We start from the raw sequence: 26,401 nt of genomic DNA, 5'->3' as shown, positions 1-26,401 counted from the left end.
AAACCAATATATCGTGACCTAAAACTCCTTAAAAACTATGTACAATCAAAGGTCAAGTTAGTGCTGGTTTGCGGCTCAGCACTGAGAGGAATGGGAATAGAATGGCCTACTAAAAACGTTAGTTTTGGAATCGGGAAGTAATAAATTGGGAGCCAATTCACCCAAAAATTGTGTTCGTTAGTTTAACGCGGCAGGTCGAACTTTTGCCTCTATTAACATTTCATTTGGTTTCATAAAACTATCATAGAAACCATAATTCGACGCGAGAGATATAAGTTCAAGATTTTTAAAAACCAAAGTCCTACGTACTTGCCTAATACGAGTTAGGGTGGTTCAAAAAACATTTTTTTTTATTTTCTGACGGGGTACCCCCTTTTTGTTACACTTATTATGCTGATAAAATACACCAAATTTCGTAATTTTATCTCAACTACAAGGGGGTGCTCCACCACTTTGAGAATTTTGTATGTTGTATGAAAACCAAAAAAAACAAGTAAGTATTTATTATTCAGAATTTTATTTAAGTATGTATCTATTTTCACATTATTTGCACATGTGATTTATACGTTTTTAAGTAGAAAAACATTTTTATTTCTATTATTTATAATTTTTCAAAAGTAATATTTTTAGAATTTAACCTAAAAAAATCATTAAAAATAGAAATAAAAATGGTTTTTCACCAAATAACTTTTAAATCACACTCTCAAATAATGTGAAAACTACTAAATACATAAAACTCAAAAAAATAATAACTTGATGTTTTTAATTTCATACAACTTTGAAAAATTTCAAAGTGTTTGAGCACCCCCTAAGATAAGATTACAAAACTTGGCATACCTATTTAGTCAACAGAACAAGTGTAACAAAATGAGAGGGTGCCGCTTCTTCTAGTGGTCTAAGATCCCACGATCCCGTTTCTATGGTCGACCTTCACCGATCTGTCTGACGGATGAAACTATGAAAATATGAAAGAAAATATGTTCCAGAACATAAATAAATAGGGTTGCCTAAAGATATATGGTCAAGGCTATTTTTAATAAATTTTAGAAAAAAAAATTTTTTCCCCAATTTTCACCGATTTGTCTGACGATCGAAATAAGTTTTAATGGAAAGTATACAACTTGTACAACATAAATAATCTAGGTTGCCTATCTTTTTCCGGTCACTATTATGTGGTTGCCGTGTTTAAAGAGGTGATTTTATATCGATATTTGCACTCATCTGTCTGACGCTTGAATTATACATCAAAATGATGGTAATTTTATTGCAAATACAATTGTATAGGGTTGCCTGCGAAAATCCGGTCACAAATAAGGGTTGCCAGGCTTTTAATTAAAATAAGAAGGGGAGACTTTTAGCGATAACTCTTATCTGTGACCGGATTTTCACAGGCAACAGTATACCATTGTATTTGCAATAAAATTACCATCATTTTGATGTATAATTCAAGCGTCAGACAGATGAGTGCAAATATCGATATAAAATCACCTCTTTAAACACGGCAACCACATAATAGTGACCGGAAAAAGATAGGCAACCTAGATGATTTATGTTGTACAAGTTGTATACTTTCCATTGAAACTTATTTCGATCGTCAGACAAATCGGTGAAGTTTGGCGAAAAAAATTTTTTTTCAAAAATTTATAAAAAATAGCCTTGACCATATTTCTTTAGGCAAACCTATTTATTTATGTTCTGGAACATATTTTCTTTCATATTTTCATAGTTTCATCCGTCAGACAGATTGGTGAAGGTCCACTATATGGGGGATCTCCTACTATAGCTAGAGTTTGAATTTTTCCCATACAAACGTGAACCACCCTAATACGAGTAGATCAAAATCCGTCATTCGTTCGTTCAGTAGTTTTTGAGTTTATCGCGAACAAACACACAAACAGACAGACGCGGCGGGGGACTTTATTTTATAAGGTGTAGAGATAGTGAACTGCAACACCAAACCACATAGGTACCCTAACGGTCAATCACAAACAAATCCAAGACACAGACAAGACATCCTCCAGACTGAGCATAGTACCTAGCTCTACCCCCTCTGTCACAAATACGGTAGTTTTACTCCATTTTCGAGTCGAAAGTGTCTTTGTGTGACGTCCGTGTCTTTGAACAGACCAATCACGGCACGGCACCTCGCTCACCTCGTCCCCCGCACCCCCGTATTTTTGGCAGCATCGGTTTCATGAAATAATTGCTCTAAACTCCGTCTAAAGGATTCATCCAAGATGACTCGGTTAAACCACTGAACCAAATTCTCGGATACAGTAAGAAGGGGCATTTAAAACAATGATAAGATCAGTAGTTGATCCCGGAATCAATATGGGGATCACTGGGATTGGGGATGGGATTCGCAAGAGGAGATAAATCCCCCGAAATATAAACTGAGACTAACGGATAGTATTCATTCGTTGAATATGTCTCTTCTATCGTGTAGTGTTAAAAAGATATACATACATACTTATTTTATTAAGTAGATAAAGTCAACTATACACGGTGACTAAAAATAACAGCATTCCCGTTGCCAGGGAGGTTTTGGGATTATACTGAGCAACTTTTATTACTGGGACCGACCCCGAGATCGGGAAGTAAATTACCCTTCCATAGAAAATGGACCAGCCAAAATGTATGAAACAGCCAATTTTTTTTTCCCGATTTTGTGGATGGTCTCATAGTGAAAGTTGCTCAGTTTCCCAAAACCTTCCTGGCAACGGGAATACAGTTATTTTTTAGCCCCCCTGTATAAATACGCCTGAAGAGCTGTTTTCAATGCCTTAGATACATACTCTAGATTGTCTAGATAGACATATATATGACAAAACAATTTGGCTTTGATTGGATCATGATTTCCTTACGATTTCGATTTGATTGTGTCATTCTGACAATCAACTTTTGTATTAGTTATTCTAAAGGTACCTATTTATAATTTTTACCTACCGTCGAATCTAACCTTCAGTGATATGGGCTGTGCTGTTATTCGTATCTATATATCGCGAATGCTTTATTTAGAAAGGTAGTGTCAGGACCACCCAATATTTAATTGTTGTGGTATTACCAGCCAGAGATGTGACTTATTTGAAATACTTGTATTTAAAATGCAAATACAAAATGAAAAATACCTATTTTGTATTTTGTATTTAAATACCTTTTGAAGAAAACTATTTTGTATTTTATTTGAAATAGTTTTTGGGACCTATTTTCTATTTTCAAAATACAAAATACTTCATAGTAGGTAGGTAATTAATGTAGGTAGGAGTTACAATCTCTTTTGATGTTACAATCCTGGCAACTCTTTCATTCTTTTAACATGGAACTGTTGAATCTGTTTAGTAACGTCGCACATGACCACAAGCGTAGCGAGTGGTTAAAAAAGTGGAATCTTGAGTTTTGCGAGGGTTTCAAGGCACGAGAGGAGAATAAACTTTTTTGCCCTGGTGAAACACAAACGAGACGTTTTCATCACACTAACGAGACGCTACTACTAGCTGTAAAACATTACAAATTAATGCTTAAAAAGTTGGCCATTAAAAACCATCATCCATACCTACATCCTACCGGTTAATATGAGCAAACAACTAGAAATGCACTTTAGATAGAGGATTGATATCAAACAATAAAGGGAGTCTTTTCAACTCGGAAATTCCGAGTAATACTTTTTAATTCAGACTAGGTATTCACTACTCAGAGTACATTTTATCGCAAAGTATTTGTATTTTTAAAAAGTATTTTGAAAATACCTATTTCGTATTTTGTATTTAAATACAAATTCTAAAACTATTTTGTATTTTGCATTTGAAATAGTATTATCAAGGAAGTATTTGTATTTTGTATTTAAAAAAATAGTTTTTATAAAGTATTTTTCACATCTCTGTTACCAGCTTTATAGAAATCGTCATCCAAAACACACCCCGTAAGAAATCTGTCCGTCTCGGAGATAAATATGTAATCTCGATATAATTGCAGCCACAAACAGATCACCGGCTCGCCCTCATATTGACTCTCGCGCTTCACCGGATACAGAGTACAGAGGAGTCACTTCATAGTTCATACACAATATGTGATGATGATGATATCCTCCCAGACCTTAGAGCATTTAATAACTGAAGTGGCCTTGAAGAGCTTACCCCTCTGTCGAAAAACTTGCACAATTGTGCAAAGTTTTGTATAGACTGACATGGCTATTTGTACGTTACGTCCAAATTATGTAGAAATAGCAATACATTTGACGTCCCCTCCCCCGCAAAAATCGGCAGACTGTTTCGTACAGAAAATGACAGTCATGACGTCTTCAGTTACTAAAATGCTCTAAGTCCCAGACGTATCCGTCGACGGCGACACCCGGACAAATCAGGTATCTGGTAATTTTACGTGTATGGGCACGAACGTGACTTTCGAAACCGAGTTCTGTTTTAAACCTTCTGCGGCAAGTCAAGCAGCAAGCAGTGCAGTAGGTATATAAAGCTTAAGGGGCCCAATGATCACCAGTCCGCCGGACGATATCGGTCTGTCAGTTATGGTTAAAACCAAAATTTGACAGCTCCAAACAACTGACAGGCTGATATCATCCGGCGAACTGGTAATCTGTGGGCCCCTTAAGTGGGCTTGTGTCGAGATTTTCGAAGCTGGCGTTTAACGTCAAGATCTTTGAGGCGTGCACTTTCGAAGTCGTGGAGACCTGGAGACTCTGGACAGTCTGGACATCCACGTCCAAATGTCAAATGACTCCGCTGTGTGTTTGTAATCTGTTGCTCTTGTGGAATGGAACTGAAAGCGAAGGGTGGGTAGTGATGGAATGACTGTGACCATCCAACTATATCGATACTAGATATATCTATACCTATACTATTGCACCTACAAGTTTCTTGCTCGCACGTTTTTTCGTATAGAAGACGCTAATTAGAGTCTCTTACAAGTCTCTTAAATATATTAACCTACAGGTTCTAAATTGCCTACCATTTTCACATATTTTAGAATTATAATTATATCTGCATCACTGCACCAGCGGTCGGCAACAGCTAGGCGGCCCGCGAACCTCTCACTTGCGGCCTGCGAGCCTCCCTGGCTATTGTATGTAATATTGACAAACGACAATGTCTGATAAAGCCATACATATTAACAAAGTACGGCCCGCTTCAACTTCGTTAACTACTATGTGGCCTTTGGCTGCTAAAAGGTTGCCAACCGCTGCACTACCCTATACACCTGTAACTGAGGATAAAACAATGAGTCGCGCCAAAATAACTATGTATTTAATTTGCAATGACAATTTGCAGAAATGTCATCATTAATGTCCAATTTCCATGAATTGTTATATTCAAAACCAGTGCAAAGTTAGCTTTTTTTAAATCCTTGCAAATAGTTTTGAAATTCTAACACCGCCGTTGACAGTTCATAGACAGTGGTCGTCAACCGCGGTCTTGTGGTGGCTGCGACTGACGGGCTGTCAACTATTTCTTAACTGGCAGGGGTGCTCGCGTCACGCGGCGTCTGTCTGAACTGTTTGTGACCACTGGATTTTTATGGGTCATTTTATTAAAGATACACTATAACCCTTCGAGTGGCATTGTCCTCCTCGAGGTCTCTACGGTAAGTGGCGGTGGCCGCGAGGAGGACAGACATAACAAGCCCGTTGAGTGGCGCAGCCATTTTGGAAAAATATACGTCAAGTGGCGGGGCCTCAATGGGTGATCATCGCGAATTTGGCGCGTGACTTTGTTTTACGCGGGAATTCGACCGTTATAATACTATCCTTGTTTATTGACGAATGCATCTTGCAAGAGTGAGCAAGCAAGGCATAGTTTTAACGGTTTTATTTTAGGCGCGAAATGCAGCGTCGCACAGATGCCGCGAGACGGTCTCTGCCAATTACGGGCTTGTTATGACCGAACCTTCTCGCGGCCTCCGCCACGCAAAGGCATATTTAAAAAATGGCCGCGCCATTTCTCCTGCCGTTCAACCGGAGGTGCTGCCACCCGAAGGGATATGACACTTGTTTCGGAAATTTGGGAATTTTTGTTACTAAAATGTCAATAAAATAAATATGTACCTAGGTACCTACATACTTATACCTACATATTATAGCTGTATCAAACAATTAACACTTTTAATAGCACACGGCAATTTTTGGCAGTACGTACCTAACACATTTATACTCGTATGTACTTACAGTATACGTGGGTCATACTGAAAGTTTCTGGATTCTAATATATGAGTCGACTTATTTTTTTTAAGGGGTTGTGCACAAATCACGTTAGGTGTTTTCGGCTACTTTTTGATTCCCCCCTCCCCCTTGGTGATATTTGGTGAGGTTTTTGGCAACCCCCCTCCCCCCACACAACCTCACGTGTATTTTTTTGAAATTTTTTCATTCCACCTAATTTTAAGATAAATTGAAATATTAGTATATAGAATGGTATATAGAAAACCTTGTTTATTTTTCTATTTTCGTTAAATAGACTCGCTATTTTGAAGTGCAGAGTGAAGATGTATGTTTAACGAAACCGAGAAGTATCTAAGTACTCATGTGGTAGGTTTTTTTTTCTTAGTTTCGTTCACTGTAGAAAAATACACGTGAGGTTTTCTTATACCCCCTTCTCCCCCAACGTGATCTATCGTGATTTTTTCGTAACCCCCCCTCCCCCATCAAACCTCGCATGATTTGTGCACAAGCCCTAATAAGTGGCCAGTTCCAGGAATTTTCAGTATGCCCTATAACGCTACGTCTTACGTAGGCGAACAACGCGCGAACGCGGCGCGGCACGGCGCGGCGAAAGCGGCCGCCGCCGCGCCGCGCCGCGCCGCGCCGCCTGACATTCGCGTGCAAATCGCGCCGCACCGCGTTCGCAACGAGATCGCTTACGTAGGACACTTCTATGGGCATCAAAGGATTGATTTCGCCGCGCCGCGCCGCGCCGCGTTCGCGCGTTGTTCGCCTACGTAAGACGTAGCGTAAGTATGACTTTAAAGTTATTTTAATTATAGAAAGAAAGTATTTGGTAAATAATACCTATTTAGGTATTTACGCCTCATCAAAAGTAACTTGATTGGTTACCTATTATTGACTTACTATCTTAAAATACTATAAATATTAATTTTACAAGTTGGCACAAGCACAATAAACAATAAAATAAGCTAATTACGATGCAAAATAAACCCATTAGGTAAATAAGCAGGTAAGTACTTAAATAATAAAAAGATTGCTAAAAAGCGATCTCTTCTAGACAAGCGTTATGGAAGGTTATCTTGAATAATGTATATTTTCACAGCAAACCACTACAATGAACCAATCGACCCCCGCTTTGACACCTAATGACAGGGTGCACGGCAGAGGACAGCCAAGTCCCACGGATCAACGACCTAAATCTAAACGTTTCCGCCGATAACTGCCTGAATGACATAATTGGCTATTATGCACTAGTTAAATAACGCACGACAACACCTTGGTCACACTCCGTGGCTGTACTAACAGCGACACTCCCTGCTGACCATAGATAGCCTTTATGACTTTGTGATAAGATTGAAAAATTGTCAGTTTGCAGAGTGTATGGTACACTTGTCATTTGTGGAACCTGTCATTTGAGTCATGGTGTGCGGATTGCTAGCATACGAATTAATGATGAAATTAACGCGGACAATTCTTGTAATATGGGAATGATTGTGTGTTTGTGTGTGTATTCTTGTAGTGTGTAATTCGATGACAAACGGAGTATGGATAAGTAGTACTTACACAGGATGCTTAGAATGGCCTCGAAGGATTTTAATCTGTATTATTTGTGACCATATTTAACTAATAGCGTTATTCATATAGTCAGACCGTAAAAAGCAGCAATTTTGATAGCCCACGCAGTGCAAGTGTCATTTTAAACGTCGAACTTCTATATGAAATTATGACGTATAATCATAATCATAATCATAATAATTTATTGATAATAAAAATTACATGTCAATACTAGATTACAGTGTGTAACTATATAAAATGAGATTTCATCCCAAGAATAAAATTTTAAATCATAGGTTTAACTTACATTATTAATTAATTAAATAGCTCCTTGTGGTCGTAAAATAACACTTACACTGCGTGGGCTATCAAATCCGCTGCAGACTTTTATTGGTATGACTATACACGTTTGCCAAATAAGAAGCCAAATAACCGGATGCCCGTATATGTTATTTTGGTACATATTTGTGTTTATTTGATAAGGTCAGATGTTTTATAAATAAGAGGGATATTGCTGTGCCCAGTTCACTCCAATCAACCTTATTTTCAAAATTGACACCAATTTAATGGTGTCAATTTAAAGGTTTTTTTTCTAGTACATATTAACATTGAATCTAAGGTTCCACAGAATATTGTGAGGACCTATAGAATTCCTTATAATAAATACTGTTTATACAGGGTGTTACTGACCATCGAGCTTTAAATCCAGGGCTCGATTCTACTCGCTAAACTGAGCTACTTTTAATATGGTACCAACCTACCAACCCCGAAATCCCGATTTTTTTTTAACTTTTTCATACGTTTTGGCTGATCAGATGTCGACGTTTTCTATAGTTCGTTTTTTTTAGCATTAGAAAGAACTCCACAGAAGTAAGCGTACAGTTTTTATCAGGCTCTTTAATTGTTAATAATTATTGAATTATCTAATGTAGCCTGGTCAATACATATAATTTACTACAAATTATTACCGCTAAAAGTGCCGGATTTGGAACCACAAGCTTACTTCTGCGAAGTTCTTTCTAATGCTAAAAAAAACGAACTATATAGAAAAGCCAAAAAAAATTCCCCGACTTTAGGGTTGGTCCCATAGTAAAAGTAGCTCAATTTAGCGAGTAAATTCAAGCCTTGGAATTAAAGCCCCATGGTCAGACACATACTGTATTTTAATTAACATAATTAACTATAATTTATAAATTATAATTAAAATTCTAAAGCATATTTTAACCGTAAATGTTTCTTTCACGCCTTCAAGAAGACATTCATGTCGACACCGAGAAAAAACAACTTATTTTTTATCAATTTATGAGTTCCTGTAATTGGCTCTATATTAAATATTACAATTTAAAAAGTTTAATGTATCGTTTATAGCTGTTGAGACTCCTTGTATATATAAATGAATAAATAAATAAAATTGCAAACAATAAACGACGTTGTTTGCGATGTTCTTTTAATTATAAGTTAAAGGATCACTCCCAAATTGATGTTTTCCCGACCGTATCGTAAGCGACAAATAGCCGACAAATGTTCCAAAACGTTTTTAAAAACGGACAAAGCCACAGGAAGCGAATACGGGTTATTTATTTATTAGAGTTTGATTTATGCCATCAATGGCTGAAGGCGCGGCGCGTCGCGCTCCGCGGCCGATCACATTATATGAACACTGGATATGTCATCGCTGTTGCAATCTACAATGTTTCAGGACATATTTTTAAAAGTGACCTCAATGCAAACACTGAAGAGAAAACTATACAAAATAGAAAAACGTAGGATAAGTAAGACTAGGACGAACTGGTCTTATCTCAGCGCGATGCTGGCGACTTTAGGTTCCAGCGCGAATCTTCTATACGACAAGTTTTTTTTAATATGAAAAGTGTTGCTTTTAATACTTTAATTTTTTTAGTGTTCCGTACAAAAGTTTGTTCACGGAATACTATGGAATCACTTCGGTCTTGCAAATTAGTTTTTTCCATAACAATTGTCTGTCAATTCCAATCTAGTACCTAGCACAGAGAAGTAAATCGTGCAATTTTACTGGGTCGTTCACTGGGCCGGTCTGTCCGAATGCAAAGTATTAGGTTGCCATGAAACCGGCATGGTTTTCAATGAAAACTTTTCATTCAGCAAACGACATTGTGGATTTGACATCAGGGAATATCCATATTACGTAAACTATTTAAAAAATAACATTGTGAGAATCACTGATTTGTTAATACTCTTAGATTACTGAAATGTAAGTAGGTAAATTCTGTTAAGTATAGTTTTATGGAACTAAATTACAATATAATTTGATGGTCCGGCTGTTCTCCTCTACATTGTATTTATCGATTATCGTGAAATTTTATGAGCAGTTTCAGATATTAATATGAAAAGTGCTAATAATTAAGTTTTTGGATATTATTCAAAATGGCGGAATCGTGGGGATTCCACAGCTCACATAGCCACTAATATATTAATATTACTAATAAATAAATTACCTCTTCCAGTAGTGTATATGCGCGTGTGTCAGTTTTCACGCGCCGCTGCAACTATTAATATTCAAATTGGCGCGATCTGTCGCCGCCCCGACTGGACGCGAACTGTAATTTATTTTTGAATCCAGAACGGTGGACACGTCGCGTAATCGCCTTTTTGTAAAACACCCTTATTTTCCTTTTTTTTTAATAAATCGACTGAAGTAGGTATTTATTTATATATACCCAACGCAAACCTTTAGAATCAGCTTACTGTCCTTAGATATATTTTATTTTAATTTATAAGACACACCAACAGTACATAATAAAAGCAAGTAAAGTTACAAGTACAGTAGACACGTATAATATTTATGTACCAATAACAGATGTGCAACATAATTCAAACAGTTCGAAGCTTTTACACTACTTTACTAACTGTTAACTACACATTAATAGGTTACTAGATTGGCGTAAGACTGTCCATTGTCCAATAATATTTATTTATTTATGTACAAACCTAACTCTATTTCCCTATCATGACCCGATACGTGCTGCTGTTGAAATTATTAATAGTGATGAATTGATGATTCCCGTAATACATAAATTTGAACTTGGCTTGACACACTACCGGGTGGCTATTAGTGTCTGAAGGTGATGTTCGGATGATGACAGCTGCATTACTATTGCGGCGTTACTGCTGCGATTAGGACATTCAGTCAATCACTCATTTTTAGGGTTCCATACCCAAAGAGTAAAAACGGGACCCTATTACTAAGACTCCGCTGTCGGTCTGTCCGTCTGTCTGTCACCAGGCTGTACCTAGCTCGAGAACCGTGATAGCTAGACAGTTGAAATGTTCACAGATGATGTATTTCTGTTGCGGCTATAACAACAAATACTAAAAACAGAATAAAATAAATATTTAAGGGGGCTCCCATACAACAAACGTGATTTTTTGCCGTATTCGCGTAATGGTACGGAACCGTTCGTGCGCGAGTCTGACTCGCACTTGGCCGGTTTTCATTTCACGCTACGTCTTACGTAGGCGAACAACGCGCGAACGCGGCGCGGCGCGGCGCGGCGAAAGCGGCCGCCGCCGCGCCGCGCCGCGCCGCGCCGCCTGACATTCGCGTGCAAATCGCGCCGCACCGCGTTCGCAACGAGATCGCTTACGTAGGACACTTCTATGGGCATCAAAGGATTGATTTCGCCGCGCCGCGCCGCGCCGCGTTCGCGCGTTGTTCGCCTACGTAAGACGTAGCGTCAGTAATACAGACAGTACCTACACTAATTTATATTTGTACCGGGTCTGTGTCACGATGTGAAGAGGTAACAGTGGGCAGTAATAACAGTGTATTAGCATAATGCAGGATCCATGTGCTATGTGAACGCGGGGAAAGGGTTAGAAGCGTTACTATTGACCTCAACATACTCACAACTCACTACAGTTTAAAACGAACAGTAATAGTTTATATTTGTACCGGGTCTGCCACGATGTGAAGAGGTAACAGTGGGCAGTAATAACAGTGTATTAGCATAATGCTGGATCCTGTGCTATGTGAACGCGGGGGAAGGGTTAGAAGCGCTACTATTGACCTCAACATACTGACAACTCACTACAGTTTTAAAACGAACAGTAATAGTTTATATTTGTACCAGGTCTGTCACGATGTGAAGAGGCAACAGTGGGCAGTAATAACCGTGTATTAGCATAATGCAGGATCCTGTGCTATGTGAACGCGGGGGAAGGGTTAGAAGCGCTACTATTGACCTCAACATACTGACAACTCACTACAGTTTTAAAACGAACAGTAATAGTTTATGTTTGTACCGGGTCTGTGTGACGATGTGAAGAGGCAACAGTGGGCAGTAATAACAGTGTATTAGCATAATGCTGGATCCTGTGCTATGTGAACGCGGGGACGGGTTAGAAGCGTTACTATTGACCTCAACTTACTGAGAACTCACTACAGCTTTAAAACGAACAGTAATAGTTTATATTTGTACCGGGTCTGTGTGACGATGTGAAGAGGTAACAGTGGGCAGTAATAACAGTGTATTAGCATAATGCTGGATCCTGTGCTATGTGAACGCGGGGAAAGGGTTAGAAGCGCTACTATTGACCTCAACATACTGATAACTCACTACGTCTTTAAAACGGACAGAAATAGTTTTTTTTTGTACCGGGTCTGTCACGATGTGAAGAGGCAACAGTGGGCAGTGATAACAGTGTATTAGCATAATGCTGGATCCTGTGCTATGTGAACGCGGGGGAAGGGTTAGAAGCGCTACTATTGACCTCAACATAGGTACTGATAAGATAACTCACTACATCTTTAAAACGGACAGAAATAGTTTTTTTTGTACCAGGTCTGTCACGATGTGAAGAGGTAACAGTGGGCAGTAATAACAGTGTATTAGCATAATGCTGGATCCTGCGCTATGTGAACGCGGGGGAAGGGTTAGAAGCGCTACTATTGACCTCAACATAGGTACTGATAAGATAACTCACTACATCTTTAAAACGGACAGAAATAGTTTTTTTTTGTACCGGGTCTGTCACGATGTGAAGAGGCAACAGTGGGCAGTAATAACCGTGTATTAGCATAATGCTGGATCCTGTGCTATGTGAACGCGGGGGAAGGGTTAGAAGCGTTACTATTGACCTCAACATACTGACAACTCACTACAGCTTTAAAACGAACAGTAATAGTTTATATTTGTACCGGGTCTGTGTCACGATGTGAAGAGGTAACAGTGGGCAGTAATAACCTAATAACAGTGTATTAGCATAATGCTGGATCCTGTGCTGTGTGAACGCGGGGGAAGGGTTAGAAGCGTTACTATTGACCTCAACATACTAATAACTCACTACGTCTTTAAAACGGACAGTAATAGTTTATGTTTGTATCGGGTCTGTGTCACGTTGTGAAGAGGCAACAGTGGGCAGTAATAACAGTGTATTAGCATAATGCTGGATCCTGTGCTATGTGAACGCGGGGAAAGGGTTAGAAGCGCTACTATTGACCTCAACATACTGATAACTCACTACAGTTTAAAACGAACAGTAATAGTTTATGTTTGGACCGGGTCTGTGACACGATGTGAAGAGGCAACAGTGGGCAGTAATAACAGTGTATTAGCATAATGCTGGATCCTGTGCTATGTAAACGCGGGGAAAGGGTTAGAAGCGCTACTATTGACCTCAACTTACTGACAACTCACTATAGCTTTAAAAAGAACAGTAATAGCACATAGCAGTCTACCTAGAGTGAGACCAAGAAAAGTCTGCAACGGATTTGATAGCCCACGCAGTGCAATGTAAGTGTTATTTATACGTCATAATTGCATAGAAGTTTGACGTTTAAAATAACACGTGCACTGTATGGGCTATCAAATTTTCAGCAGAATTTTCTTGGTCTGACTCTATCCTCCTGAGTCCCTGAGGCCTTTATAAAGGATTTAGTCCAAATGGAATATAAGAAGATTCCAAATTCAAAATTGGCTTTTGCGTCCGCACGGCCTAAATTGAGCGGACAATTAAATCAGATTGGCGTAAAATTGTCCCCGTCTGGACACGCCTTAAGAAAACGGGAAGACACTACGATGTTGCCAGTTTTTAATTTCTACAATTTCTTGTCGGTCTATAAAGGGCTCATTTAGACGACAACTCGCATGCAAGTTTCATAACATTTCGGGTTTTGATCGGTCGGTTGAATTGGACGTAACCAACAGTCCGCAATGTAACTAAAATCGCATGCGAGCACGTAGTAACTATTTATTAATCTGTGATGCGAGTTCGCGCGCCGTCTAAATCAGCGCTAAGGGAAATGGAAACGTAGCAACGAGTTTCGAGTGAGTTACGAGTAGCATCTAGTAACGCTGCAGGTTTTTGTTGATCCCCATTTAACGCTAACCGACAGGGAACGTTTTATAACCTCTAATTGTACTGTATTTATTGCTGTGAAGCAGAACAGGGGAGGTGTGGATGAGGATTTTCCAAAAAAAAATTACATTTCATTCATGTCTTCAAAATATTGACTTCTTGGGCTCATTTTACTCAGAATCATTTGTACATTCACGCCTCATACATGCTCTGTATTTTTAGGTATTTAAATAAATATAAAAATAAACAAATAGTTTGTACATTTTCGGGTAGGTATAACATTTAATACCAACCAAATACAGAACCGCCTGGATCTGTCACTGAACGACCTGACTTTAACCTACATTATTTGATCGTGTAATGTTTTCATCTACCCTCAACTGGCTTAAGGAGCCATTTGAGGGTTCATACGTTCGACGTTTATTATGTTCTGCCTGTAGTGCCTCTTTTAAAAGAAATGGTGTCATAATGTCCATGACTTGAGAAAAGTTATGACTCCATACTGATGTTAAAATCAAATGCTGAATATATGGAACTTAAACGACGACTACGACATTTAATTGTACTTTTATCAAAAAAAACTCCAAATTTTCTGAAATCTAAATGTCTCATGAATGGTGTCGTTACCATGGTTGTTCTCAATTATCTACAGCGTTTGCATCAGCCCACTTTTCATTATATTACTTATTTTGATAATAATAACAGCTCCATTGCTTCTAGAATGCGGTATCACGCGGTAAAAACATGTGAAAAGTGCGAATCAATGGCTGTCGCAATTGCCGTGCTCAGACGCATACTGTTGACACACCGTCTACCGTGTCATCGATATAATGAACACGTAACACTAGTTGATCTGTGACCTGTAGACCTCGCGACTTGACAACCACCATGGTGTCGCCATCTTGAAAAAAATTGAAAATCAGAAACGACACTAACATTCTCTATATAGGGTAATTGCGGCAGTTTACAGACGGCATTGCCAGTTTCCGTCCACTTGACAAATAATAAGCAAATAATACGTTTCATTTTTAATTTGCTACTTGCAAAATATCATTCTTATAAATTGTTTAGATATTAAGGATTGCAATAAGTCCAAATTTGTGGAGCAATGAAGGATTATATTCAAATTTCGTCCAGTGGACGAAAATTAGAGCCGGACGGAAACTAGCGCAATGACCCTATATCAACCCTGCTCACAAAATTTGACGTGTCTGAGAAAAATATGTAGATAATACCTATAGAGTTCCTATTATGACGGTCTTCCTAACCAAAAATGTTATTTGCCGATTGCCGATACCAATATTCCCCACATTTACCTTACACTCAAATGTACTTTTTTTGGATTATTAAGTAATAATATAATTGTGTGTTTTATTACGGCAACTATACTAATAACTAATAGTTAATATTTACTGAATCCGTTTATTATGTATGTACCTTATCTCAAGTGGTGGTTATCTGGTTAGCGTTGATAAGATACAGTATTAAAAGCTCTTGTAAAACATGTTCCTCGTCATAACTGCAACACATCAGCTGCAGAATTTCCATAGCAGCGGAATATATGTTAATAAGCGAAAGCTGTATTTTTAAACATGAGTTTTGCTAACAAAGTGGTGATAGTGACGGGAGCGAGCTCGGGCATCGGCGCGGCGACGGCGCTGATGTTCGCCGAGGAGGGCGCCGACGTGGTGCTCGTGGCGCGCACGCAGGCCAAGCTCGCCGCCGTCGCCAAAAACATCGAGGCCCTCGGCAAGAAACCCCTCGTCATAGTAGCCAACCTCTCCAAGGAAGCTGACACCGCTACCGTCATCCCTAAAACTATAAAACATTTCGGACAACTGGATGTGCTCGTCAACAACGCCGGAATAGCTTCACAGGGATGCTTACTAGATGGCAAGGCGTTACAAGCATACGACGATGTGATGAAGACCAACGTAAGAGCTGTGATCCAACTGACCAGCCTTGCAGCGCCTTATCTGATCCAGACTAAGGGAAATGTGGTCAACATATCCAGTGTAGCAGAACTGAGACCCAGCAAGATGACTACGCTTATGTTCTATGCCGTGTCAAAGGCGGCATTGGGGCACTTCACGCGTTGCGCTGCCTTGGAACTAGCGCCTTCAGGCGTCAGGGTAAATTCCGTGAACCCCGGGCCGGTGGAGAACGAATTTCTAACCAATAACAAGCTCGGCAATGCCGATGACTTTAAGGAAAGGCTGGCAGGCTATACTGCATTAGGGTATACAGCTAAAAACGATGAGATTGGTCGCGTGATTTTATTCTTGGCGAGTGATAAGGCAAGGAGTATTACTGGCTCAACTTATGTAATTGACAATGGATGCCTTTTAAAATGAATGTTCTATGCCTATCCAACGGCGACAAAATGTTGTTTTTAAAAACTTTTGAAAACTTTATTCTTAATTTACCTAATTAAAGTCAAAATAGCAGAGTTTAATTAATTAGAATAGTATAACTAGAAAATAAATCACTTGTTTTATTTATTATTGTTACCTTCCTTCCCTACCTAGTTATGTTCATTTTTTTTAGCATTTGAAATAAGGTACCTAAACAATCTTGATATGTATTTTAATTGAAAAACACATTTTAAATAAGTTACGGCAAATATGTAACAATTATGAATCTAATACGATCATTTATATTATCCTACTTTCATAAGTAATAGTTACTGATTTTTAAAAAGCGTTTCTTAATTAAAAGACATGTTAAGATCGCTTAGCTTCTTTCAAGTTCTTTCTAATGCTAAAAATGAACTATAGTTGTAGTTTAACCTTTTCCAAGCAGTATGTGTGATACAAATTTATATGAGAAAGCTTATCGCCGACTGTACATATCTTTAGGTACCATTACAGTGAGTAACGCCAATAAGGGCGATAAGTTAAAGTTAAACCAGACTAAGGAATGCAAATCGGTTATTTTTTGTACGGAAATAACCGCGGTTTCGGTTAAAAACCGATTATTTCCATACAAAAAATAACCGATTTGCATTCCCTAAACCAGACATACAAATTTATCGGTGTAGGGTGTACCTAATTATTTACACCGATTTGGTACACCGTTTAATTAAAAGTTTTTCATGTTACATATATTTATGGCCCCGTAATTATTGTTTTAATTTTTAGTCATCAGCAATATACTGCAAACTATTACGAGATATGAGACATAACTTCATATCACATTAAGAGATACGAGCTTTTTATAGTAACTGTCCGCCAAATTTCCATCCCTTATATAGGTAGGTGAAAGTTTAAATTTTTAGAATTAGAAAGAACGATTGTAGCTACCGCAAAATACCTGTAGGAGGGGCTCGAAGTGATTCTGTTTTAGCTTAGCCAAATGCTTTTGTATGTCTTAATTGTCTGACCGGCTGTCCAGCTGTCCGGTCGTTCTCCACTACCTACAGCTTGCATTTCTCAACCGATTCTCGTGAAATTTTGTGAGCGTGTTGTACTGTAAGCTGTGTTTGGAAACAAATATCGTATGTGTCGCATTAATATGAAACAACTGTGAAAACATAGAGACGAAGAAGGGAGTGTGCCATTCGGCAGGTAAAATAAAAGTAAAGTGTGAAATCTATTAGGATTTATTTTCTTTTAACCAATAGACAATTTTGATAACGTAAATTTAATAAATATAATTAATTATTTGGGGCGCTATGGCGCTCTTTAAGGGAAGGCTATGTCCAGCTGTGGACTACTAATCTATAGCCTGATAATGACGATGATGATCTATAATACGACCTCAGTTTTTCATCGTCCAGCCGTTGTCGATGACGTAGTTGGATCCAGTGACGCTCCTAGCCTTCTCGCTAGCTAAGAACAGAATTACGCCTCCAATTTCTTCATTCGTAGCTAAGTAACCTTGGAGTGTAGCCTTAATCAGCGCTTGTCTTATAACCTTCGGATCTCCAAGACCATTGTTGATGTTGAAGTCGTTATCCACTGGCCCAGGGTTGACCGTGTTGACTCTGACTCCGGAAGACGCTAGCTCCATGGCCGCACAACGTGTAACATGATCCAAAGCTGCTTTAGACACGAAGTACGGAAGAAATGTTGGTTTACTAGACGGACGCAGAGATGCCCCGCTAGAGATGTTGACCACGTTGCCCCCAGTCTTGGCAAGATGAGGCGCTGCCAGGCTAGTCAGTTGAATGACTGCCCGAACATTCGTCCGCATTACCTCATCGTAGGCTTGCAGCACTTTGCCATCTAACAGGCTTCCTTCTGAAACCATTCCAGCGTTGTTGACGAGCACATCCAGTTTTCCGAAATGTTTTATAGTTTTAGGGATGACGGTGGCGGTGTCAGCTTCCTTGGAGAGGTCTGTTACTATGACGAGGGGTTTCTTGCCAAGCGCCTCGATGCTTTTGGCTACGGCGGCGAGCTTGGCTTCCGTGCGCGCCACGAGCGCCACATCGGCGCCCTCCTTGGCAAACATCAGCGCCGTCGCCGCGCCGATGCCCGAGCTTGCTCCTGTCACTATAACCACTTTGTTAGCAAAACTCATCTTTTAAAAAATTCAGCTTTCGCTTATTACTTATATTCCGCCGCTATGGAAATGCTGCAGCTGATGTGACGAGAAAGTTGTTTTACAAGAGCTTTTATATTATATCTTATCAACCTTAACCTGATAACAATCACTTGAGATAAGGTACTTATAAGTAGCCGGCAAAAAAGACTAGAAATTAAAAAACCAAACGTATGTCTGTGCGTTGTTAAATGACATCAGCATAGCACGTGTGAACTTAGCATATCGTATAATTTGAAATCTATTTAAAAATTGTAGTAAATGTTCTAAAGATGCCTTTTTTGTGTCAGGAACTCTTTGTTACCACGTGTCGAGGCGAGCATATTTATTTATCCCATTTGTAACAAAATGATATGCTAGTGTGTGAACATACCATATCATTTTGTGAAATTCCATAGTATTGGTTTTCACGGTAAAAATGCCAGAACTATTGCTAAAAAGTATCAGGAACTCTAGAACTGTGGTGCATGCTAATAGAACTCCAATAAAAACGTTATCTGCTAGACTTTGATATGCCAACTTCACAGACATAAAGTCGACGACGGTCTTACCTGATAGACTCTCTTTCCCCCGTTGACCTTTATCACCCTAAAATCATATTCCTGTGGGTTAGTTACACTCAGAAAGCACTCAGCGCCCTACGAGTCCTCTATAATAACATGTTTAGGGTCCTGATGGGACTCCCTAGATTCTGCAGCGCATCGGGAATGTTCGCTGACGCCCACGTAGAGGATTTCCACGCCGTAATGCGCAAAAAGATGGGGTCTATTAGAAGCAGAATCCAGGGTAGTCCCAACAGCATTCTAAATATGTTAGCGGATAGGCCAGACAGTCTTTTGCAAAGACACTGGATGTCCGCACTAATAAACCCCCATATTAAGGATGTTTATTATATCAACTAACCCCGTACTACACATGAAAAAAAATTGAAAGTCTGTTTTAAATTTGATCATTAATAGCTGTCATCATCATTGGCCACAGCATCTTGACAGATGATTGTTGCAGCGACAGTTTATTGAGAAGAGGTCTGTGCGCCGTCGGAGACCGGGGGTGCGGCACACCTTTTCCTATGGCTGTAAAGTCCAATCGCAGCACGACACTTCCTGCCACAAAGATCGCAGGTGAAACGCGAATCCGTTGATGGTTCCTGTGAAGCCCGAAGTCTTTTCTGCTTTAAATCATCGAGCCAGACTTCATCATGCTTCGCTATGCCGTCATGTAAGAGGTTACGCCACTCCGTTCTTTTAAGGGCTTCCGTTTCCCAGGTGTTCGGGTCGATGCCAAAGGACAACATGTCCCGCTTGCAGGAATCCTTAAAGCGAAGCAACGGGCGTCCGACTGGACGTTTGGCGTATGCAATTTCACTCAGCATCACTGCCCGGGGAAGTCTATCTGAGTCCATACGTAAAACATGGCCCAGCCACCGCAGCCTTCTCTGTTTTAGGGTAGCAGTGATACTACAACAGCCAACAAGGTCGAGAACCCTTTCGTTTGTCATACGTAAGTACAATTAACCTAGTTTATAAGCAACAGACTAACAAATGTGGACTGTATTTGTCTGAATAAAGAAATTATTTATCTTTATTTACTTTTCTTCTTAAGTTAGGTTAATTATAATATGAATATAAAAGTAAAATATAAAAACACTTACAAAACAATAAAAAAAAAAATTATAAACACATTATAAAAAACCTAACCTAGGGTGCCGCCGGCAGCGGGGCAGGGCCCAAGCTGCCGGTGGTCAGGGCCGCAGAGTGAGGAATCGACTATAATTATTTATTATTATTATTCTCTTTATTTATTTTTCTTCTTAAGTTAGGTTAATAATAATATGAATATAAAAGTAAAATATAAAAAACACTTACAAAACAATAATAAAAAATAATAAACACATTATAAAAAAACCTTACCTAGGGCTTTATTGTTATTATTATTTGTATCTCCGTTACAAACTCTCGGGTTTTAAGCCCGGTCATTTATAAGGCGTGCGTGGGGATATAGATCCAACACGTAGAGGCTGTTTGGAGAGCTTTGATGTCATGTAGAACGCCTGCTGGAACCCATTCACGGGTGCATAAATAGATACCCGTAAACCGGTTTCAGCAGGCATTGGGAGCTATTATAGAAAAATGGAGAGTCCTGGTCTATGGTTTAAATTTGGGTGGAAAATAAGTCTGGGCTATTGCTAAGTTTCGGACACCTGCCATAACATTGTGTTATACAGTGTTATCGAGGCAGGCGGTGACTCGCCACTCGTTAGATGGGCACCTGATGCGCCATCGTAAAGACGGCCAGGCGCAACACCGGCGTGAGCGGCTCAGGGGCACCTGATGCGCCATCGTAAAGACGGCCAGGCGCAACAGCGGCGTGGGCGGCGAGAGGTGGTGCTGCGCTTTCTCCGAAGTTACTCGCGGCGTTATGCCCTTTAACAGTTCCACCCCTGGAGCATATAGCTCTAGCGACTCCTCTCTGGACGGCCAACGAAGGCAAGCCTGAGCTGAGAGTCCTACGGGTCCCCTTGGGGTCCACTCCGACCGACGAAGACACGCCGGAGACGGAGACCCTGACCGACTCTCGGGAGCACTCGGGTCCGTGGGGTCGATACTCCCCAACAGCTCGCCACAAGCTGCCCTGCGGGCTTATTATTATTATATTCGGACATTCGGATGTCAACTGCAGCTGCATTGCTGACGGGGCGTTGTTGTTTTCGGCGCTGTATCTCAAATTTATTTAGTAAAATTAGTTGAATATACATATATTTTTCTTCGGTCTCCTATTGACCACGAAAGTTGTAAGTAGTTTGAATGTCTATATTCTACATTAATTATTTATGATTTAATCTGTTTACCTATGAAAGCAATAAACATACTGATTACTGATTACATAGTTTAATTTCATGTAAGTACTAACCTACAATAATGCTTGAATTGTAGTTTTTTTTTTTAATTTAGTCTGTTTAAGGGTTATAACAATCTTTATCGCTAAAATTGGCATACGATCAATAAGGTGTAAACCATCTTCATCAGTGAATAGCGACAGACAGGCGAGGTGAACCGCGGGCGCGGCGCGGTCACGCGCGGTCGCCGCGCGACAATGCGACGGTTTCACGCGTCACCGGCGTCGCCCCCGGCCTCGACACTTCATCGACCCACACGTTAGTACATGGAGGACAATTCAAACTTATATTGTGGCACAAAAATGATATCTATATGATGTCAGTCGCCCGTGCGTCTCGCTCGCGCCCAAACATTTACAGTGGAAGTCGTGGATTTCGCTCGTACTTGAGCGAAATCCAGGACTTCCACGGGCGACTTGCTCTTAAGAAAGCATTGCATTTTTAATTACGAATATCAGGAGGACCAAAGAGGTTATAATCTTATTAGCTTTCCGTAACGGGTGTTGTCTTGTTTTCTCAAAATATTATAGATACATATACCTACAATTTTCGTCAATGCTTAGGAAGATAATAATCGCTATTATATGTTAATACATACTAATGACGATTATTCGGTATATTGCAATACATTGTGAAACACTCGCTAAAATCTAGTAAATACATATTATAATAAATGTAGGTAGTGTAAACAAACCTTGAACTAGTACGCACCAAGTGCTTAATCTATGCACTTATGGACGTCGTTATCTCCCTTCCTGCAAAAGTTGTTGTAAACATGTTTTAGATGTAGGTACATTATCTAAGAGTGGCATCGATAAACTAGGTATTAAAACGACATATGCATTCAGTTTAAGCGATGTACTTACACAGGCTTTACCGTAACGATGAGTTTTAAGAATGAAGTTGTCATAGTGACGGGAAGCTCCGGCATCGGCGCGGCGACGGCGCTGATGTTCGCCGAGGAGGGCGCCGACGTGGCGCTAGTGGCGCGCTCGCAGGCCAAGCTCGCCGCCGTCGCCAAAAGCATCGAGGCACTCGGCAGGAAATCCCTTATCATCCAAGCCGATCTTTCTAAAGAAGCTGCCACTGCCATCGTTGTCCCTAAAACTGTAGAACATTTCGGAAAGTTAGACGTGGTCAATAACGCAGGGATATCTCCAGCAGGATCTTCGACGGAAGGCACAGTATTTGCGTACGATGTAGTGATGAAAACTAACGTTCTGGCGGTGATCCAGTTGACTAGCATGGTCAACATTTCAAGCGTGGTAGCATTACGGCCGTGCAAAAATCCGGAGTTGCTCCCGTATTTTGTGTCAAAAGCGGCTCTGGACCATTTCGCGCGTTGCACTGCTGATGTAGAACAAGCGTCTTCTGGAGTTAGAGTCAATACTGTCAACCCTGGACCAGTGGATGACGACATTAACAGTAACAATAACATTGGTGATCCCAAGGTTATACGTCAGGCGCTTATTGACGCTACCCTCCAAGGTTTCATAGCTACGAATGAAGATATTGGCGGTGTAATTTTGTTCCTAACTAGCGACAAGGCGAAGAGCATAACTGGATATAACTACGTCATGGACAATGGTTTGGTTTAGCTCATCATGGTTCCTCATGAGTAAAGGAGAACTCAGGTTAGAACGGGCCGGGTACAGGCCCAGGTTTCCGATACCTCGTTTTTCTATAGAAAACTGAAGTGTCGGACGCTGTGACCGGACGCCGGACGACGTGTTCTAGCGAGAGTGATCGACGTGATCGTTAAGGTGTAAGTTAGCAAGTGCTGATTGTTTAAAACTAGATATTCACTCTGAGGTATATATCTTATTTTGAGTATATACCTATAAATCAATTTTAACTTTCACGTTGCATTATTTTGTTAAGTTATGAGTGCAAGTTAAGATGATCTGTATAAGATTATTCCCCAAACATAGGTAGTTGTATCAACAAAACAACATCCAAAGTGTCAATACCGTTTTACCCGCATCCCGTCCCCTCCTCAGATATTTAATTTTGATATGAAACCCACCGTGACGCCACGAATAAATCTTATCCGGCATCTACTGGCCAATATCACCGCGAAATATTAGCCGTCGCGAATCTTAACATACAGAAATTGTCCACTTTACCTAACGTACAAGCGAAATTACACCTTAAATCGTCGAAAGACAGTTCGATTTCGAAGCGCGGCTAAGAGGTGTCTATGAATTTGTGATAGAGGAAACTACGTCCTATAGCATTGGCGTAAGATTTGACTTTGGAACATACGGAATTGGAGCCAGGAAGTATGAATTATTTCCCAATACATGTTCCGTAATTTTAACCTTAATAGCATTAGTTTAGAGTTCAAATTTATTTGCATTGGTCAATGATATTGCTTGACCCATCTCCAGGGATTTAGTAGGGTTCTTAGTTACGGTTTTATTTGAATTTGCCAAAATGCTTTGTGACAAATATTTGGACATTTATTGCGATCGCTGGTGGTGAGGAATATTAAACGGTGTTTCTATTTGATGGGTCGAAGATTCCATTGGTCACGGGTGTTTGTGGATTTGCGCGAATTGCTATTACTGTGGTATTTTAGGGGACCATAAAACGTTACTTTAGCCACACTTATTACCCAACAGGCGCAGATGGGAAGGATGGGATGGGTGTGTTAGAAGTGAAACTCTTAAATAGGTGTAAATTTTTATCAAAGGTAAAAATTACACAGTCATCATACAAAAAATACAGGTTAAATATTAAAATCTAAAACAAACACGTACCTCAGGTACCAAGAGCCAATGACAGAAATAGTTACCCCCCTGCATAGAAGTTGGTTTGCAGGTGAACTGTATCTGCAGCTGGCTGTACCTACATGAAAGAAATATATGACGCAAAGGAAACAGTTAATCATACATATTCGATTAAGAAGACCAAAAAGTTCAAGGGTTCCATTCCTTGGTGCTTTATGTAGGCGAGTCCATCCTAAGAGGTAGGTAAGGTAGAGGCTAAAAACGCATGCCTTTACCTCATAGGGCACGCAATACCTACTCAGTCAAAATTTCCATAGTAGGTACTGGCAATGGCCAATGGCATTGAGTAATTTGAAGACGCAGACCTCAAAATGGTTTGACAAATCCAAAAGCCTAAAAAAGGCTCAAGGTGACATAGGCACTTATGTCGTTACACTGACTATCTTATTACTTAGCCAATTCAAATAGATTCCCAGACCATTAATTTGTTCCAAATTTCGAGTTTTATAGCTCCACTTAGCTTCTTTGCTAATAAACGGTTAGGTTTTAACGCTACAGGCGTCAGCGCGACAATTCCAAGAGCCCGCTAAAAAGGACCCAAGTCTCACTGCGTTACTAAGAGACTTAGTCCCTTTTAGGGTATTCTTAAGAGTTTTATGTTCCCGCATGGTTCCCGCGCCTATGCGACGCCGTCTCTTGTCAACGCCAAAACGAAGAAAACAGTGACAATTGGTGCATATCCCCGACGAATTATCCCCCTTCGGCGCCTTTGTCCAATTGAAGCTTCCTTTATTTCACCATTTTTGCCCTTTTTCCATTCTCATTTGGTTATTTATCTCCTCTTTTTAGCCGCGGACAATGAGCCGGCGTCCTCATTATATCGTCGTTGGTTTAGCACGAGTTGTGGTACTAAATCTCTCGAGGAATTCTAGCGAATTACCCGTTGAGCATGGCCCGTTTTTTGGAGTGATTGATTGGGATAAAAATTAACTTTCTTTTTGCCGACGCGGGGACGGCTGCCGCGTGATAAATCGAACTTTGATCCGCCATTTGTTTAAAGCTTTAGTATAAACATCTTCACCAATAAAGTACTGTGAGCGAACTACTTACCCTTAACGACTGAGCTGCGAAGGCAACAGACGTGGACTAGGGTTTGCAATCCGGATCCGAAATGTATGAAATTATCCGGATCTGGATCCGGATCCGCAGATCTTCCCATACATTTCGGATCCGCCGTGCAAACCCTAGACGTGGTGCAAGGTGCAACCCATTTTTGCCAACAGATCTACTCGATTACGGAGGACGACACTCATATGAGAATTGGCATGTTGTCTACGGAGCCTGCTCAGACTAGACTTCCTGTTGATAAATCTGGCGTTATCTGCTGCTCAGTACATTTAGAAACACACTAATGTGCGGTGAGCAGCGTCATTAATCGCGCACTATCGCCGGATCTCGCAGAACATGGATCTAATGGCTCCTCTACACGATGGGCCAACGCCGGCCACTCCAAGGGACGCATTTATGCGTTAGAGGGAGCAAGTGATATTGCTATCTCATTCTACCGCATGGCTGCGTCCTTTGGAGTGGCCGGCGTTGGCCCATCGTGTAGAGGAGCCATATTATAGACTAGTGTGCTTCTCGCCAATTGTTGACTCGGTGTTCGCGCAGATTCGCTTTCACCATACAGCTACACGGCTCCGCCACGACATCGCGCGACTGGCTACGGCTGCGGCGGCAACCATAGGTTAGAGCGAGACACAGCGATCGGACCTTTCGTTCCCACATATGGTTGCCGCCGCTGCCGTCGCCAGTCGCGAAATGTCTTGGCTGAGCCGACAGTGATACCCATGTATCAAAAGCGATATGGACCCGGGTACGTCCTTAAACTACGTCCAAATGAGAGGTATGGACACCGTGAATATCATCTCGCATTGTGTAGAGCACAGAGCAGAGCACAGCGGATATCATTCCAGATCTAGAGCAGAGACCAACTGGGGAAGTACCTATAGATACCTACACCTTATGGCTCCCCTACACGATGGGCCAACACCGGCCACTCCAAGGGACGCAGCCATGCGGTAGAATGAGATAGCAATATCATTTGCTCCCTCTAACGCATAAATGCGTCCCTTGGAGTGGCCGGCGTTAGCCCATCGTGTAGAG

The 26,401-nt window shown here is 40.4% G+C and overlaps 3 protein-coding genes across 3 annotated transcripts; 2 read left to right on the top strand and 1 right to left on the bottom strand.

Moving 5' to 3' along the window:
* Nucleotides 1-15,592: 15,592 nt before the first annotated feature.
* LOC134674783 (3-oxoacyl-[acyl-carrier-protein] reductase FabG-like) lies at nucleotides 15,593-16,430 on the top strand. The gene has a single exon (XM_063532914.1). It carries the CDS (start codon nucleotides 15,655-15,657, stop codon nucleotides 16,414-16,416), a length of 762 nt encoding a protein of 253 aa, XP_063388984.1. The 5' UTR covers nucleotides 15,593-15,654; the 3' UTR covers nucleotides 16,417-16,430.
* Nucleotides 16,431-17,812: 1,382 nt separating this feature from the next.
* On the bottom strand, nucleotides 17,813-18,641 carry LOC134674424 (uncharacterized oxidoreductase TM_0325-like). The gene has a single exon (XM_063532488.1). It carries the CDS (start codon nucleotides 18,584-18,586, stop codon nucleotides 17,822-17,824), a length of 765 nt encoding a protein of 254 aa, XP_063388558.1. The 5' UTR covers nucleotides 18,587-18,641; the 3' UTR covers nucleotides 17,813-17,821.
* Nucleotides 18,642-22,387: 3,746 nt separating this feature from the next.
* Nucleotides 22,388-23,101, top strand: LOC134674884 (glucose 1-dehydrogenase 2-like). Its single transcript, XM_063533038.1, has one exon. It carries the CDS (start codon nucleotides 22,388-22,390, stop codon nucleotides 23,099-23,101), a length of 714 nt encoding a protein of 237 aa, XP_063389108.1.
* Nucleotides 23,102-26,401: the final 3,300 nt, after the last annotated feature.

This window comes from Cydia fagiglandana, chromosome 20, assembly GCF_963556715.1.
Source record: "Cydia fagiglandana chromosome 20, ilCydFagi1.1, whole genome shotgun sequence".
Taxonomy (NCBI): domain Eukaryota; kingdom Metazoa; phylum Arthropoda; class Insecta; order Lepidoptera; family Tortricidae; genus Cydia; species Cydia fagiglandana.
The sequence above is the reverse complement of the archived record's forward strand: the minus strand, read 5'-3'. Positions and strand labels throughout refer to the sequence as shown.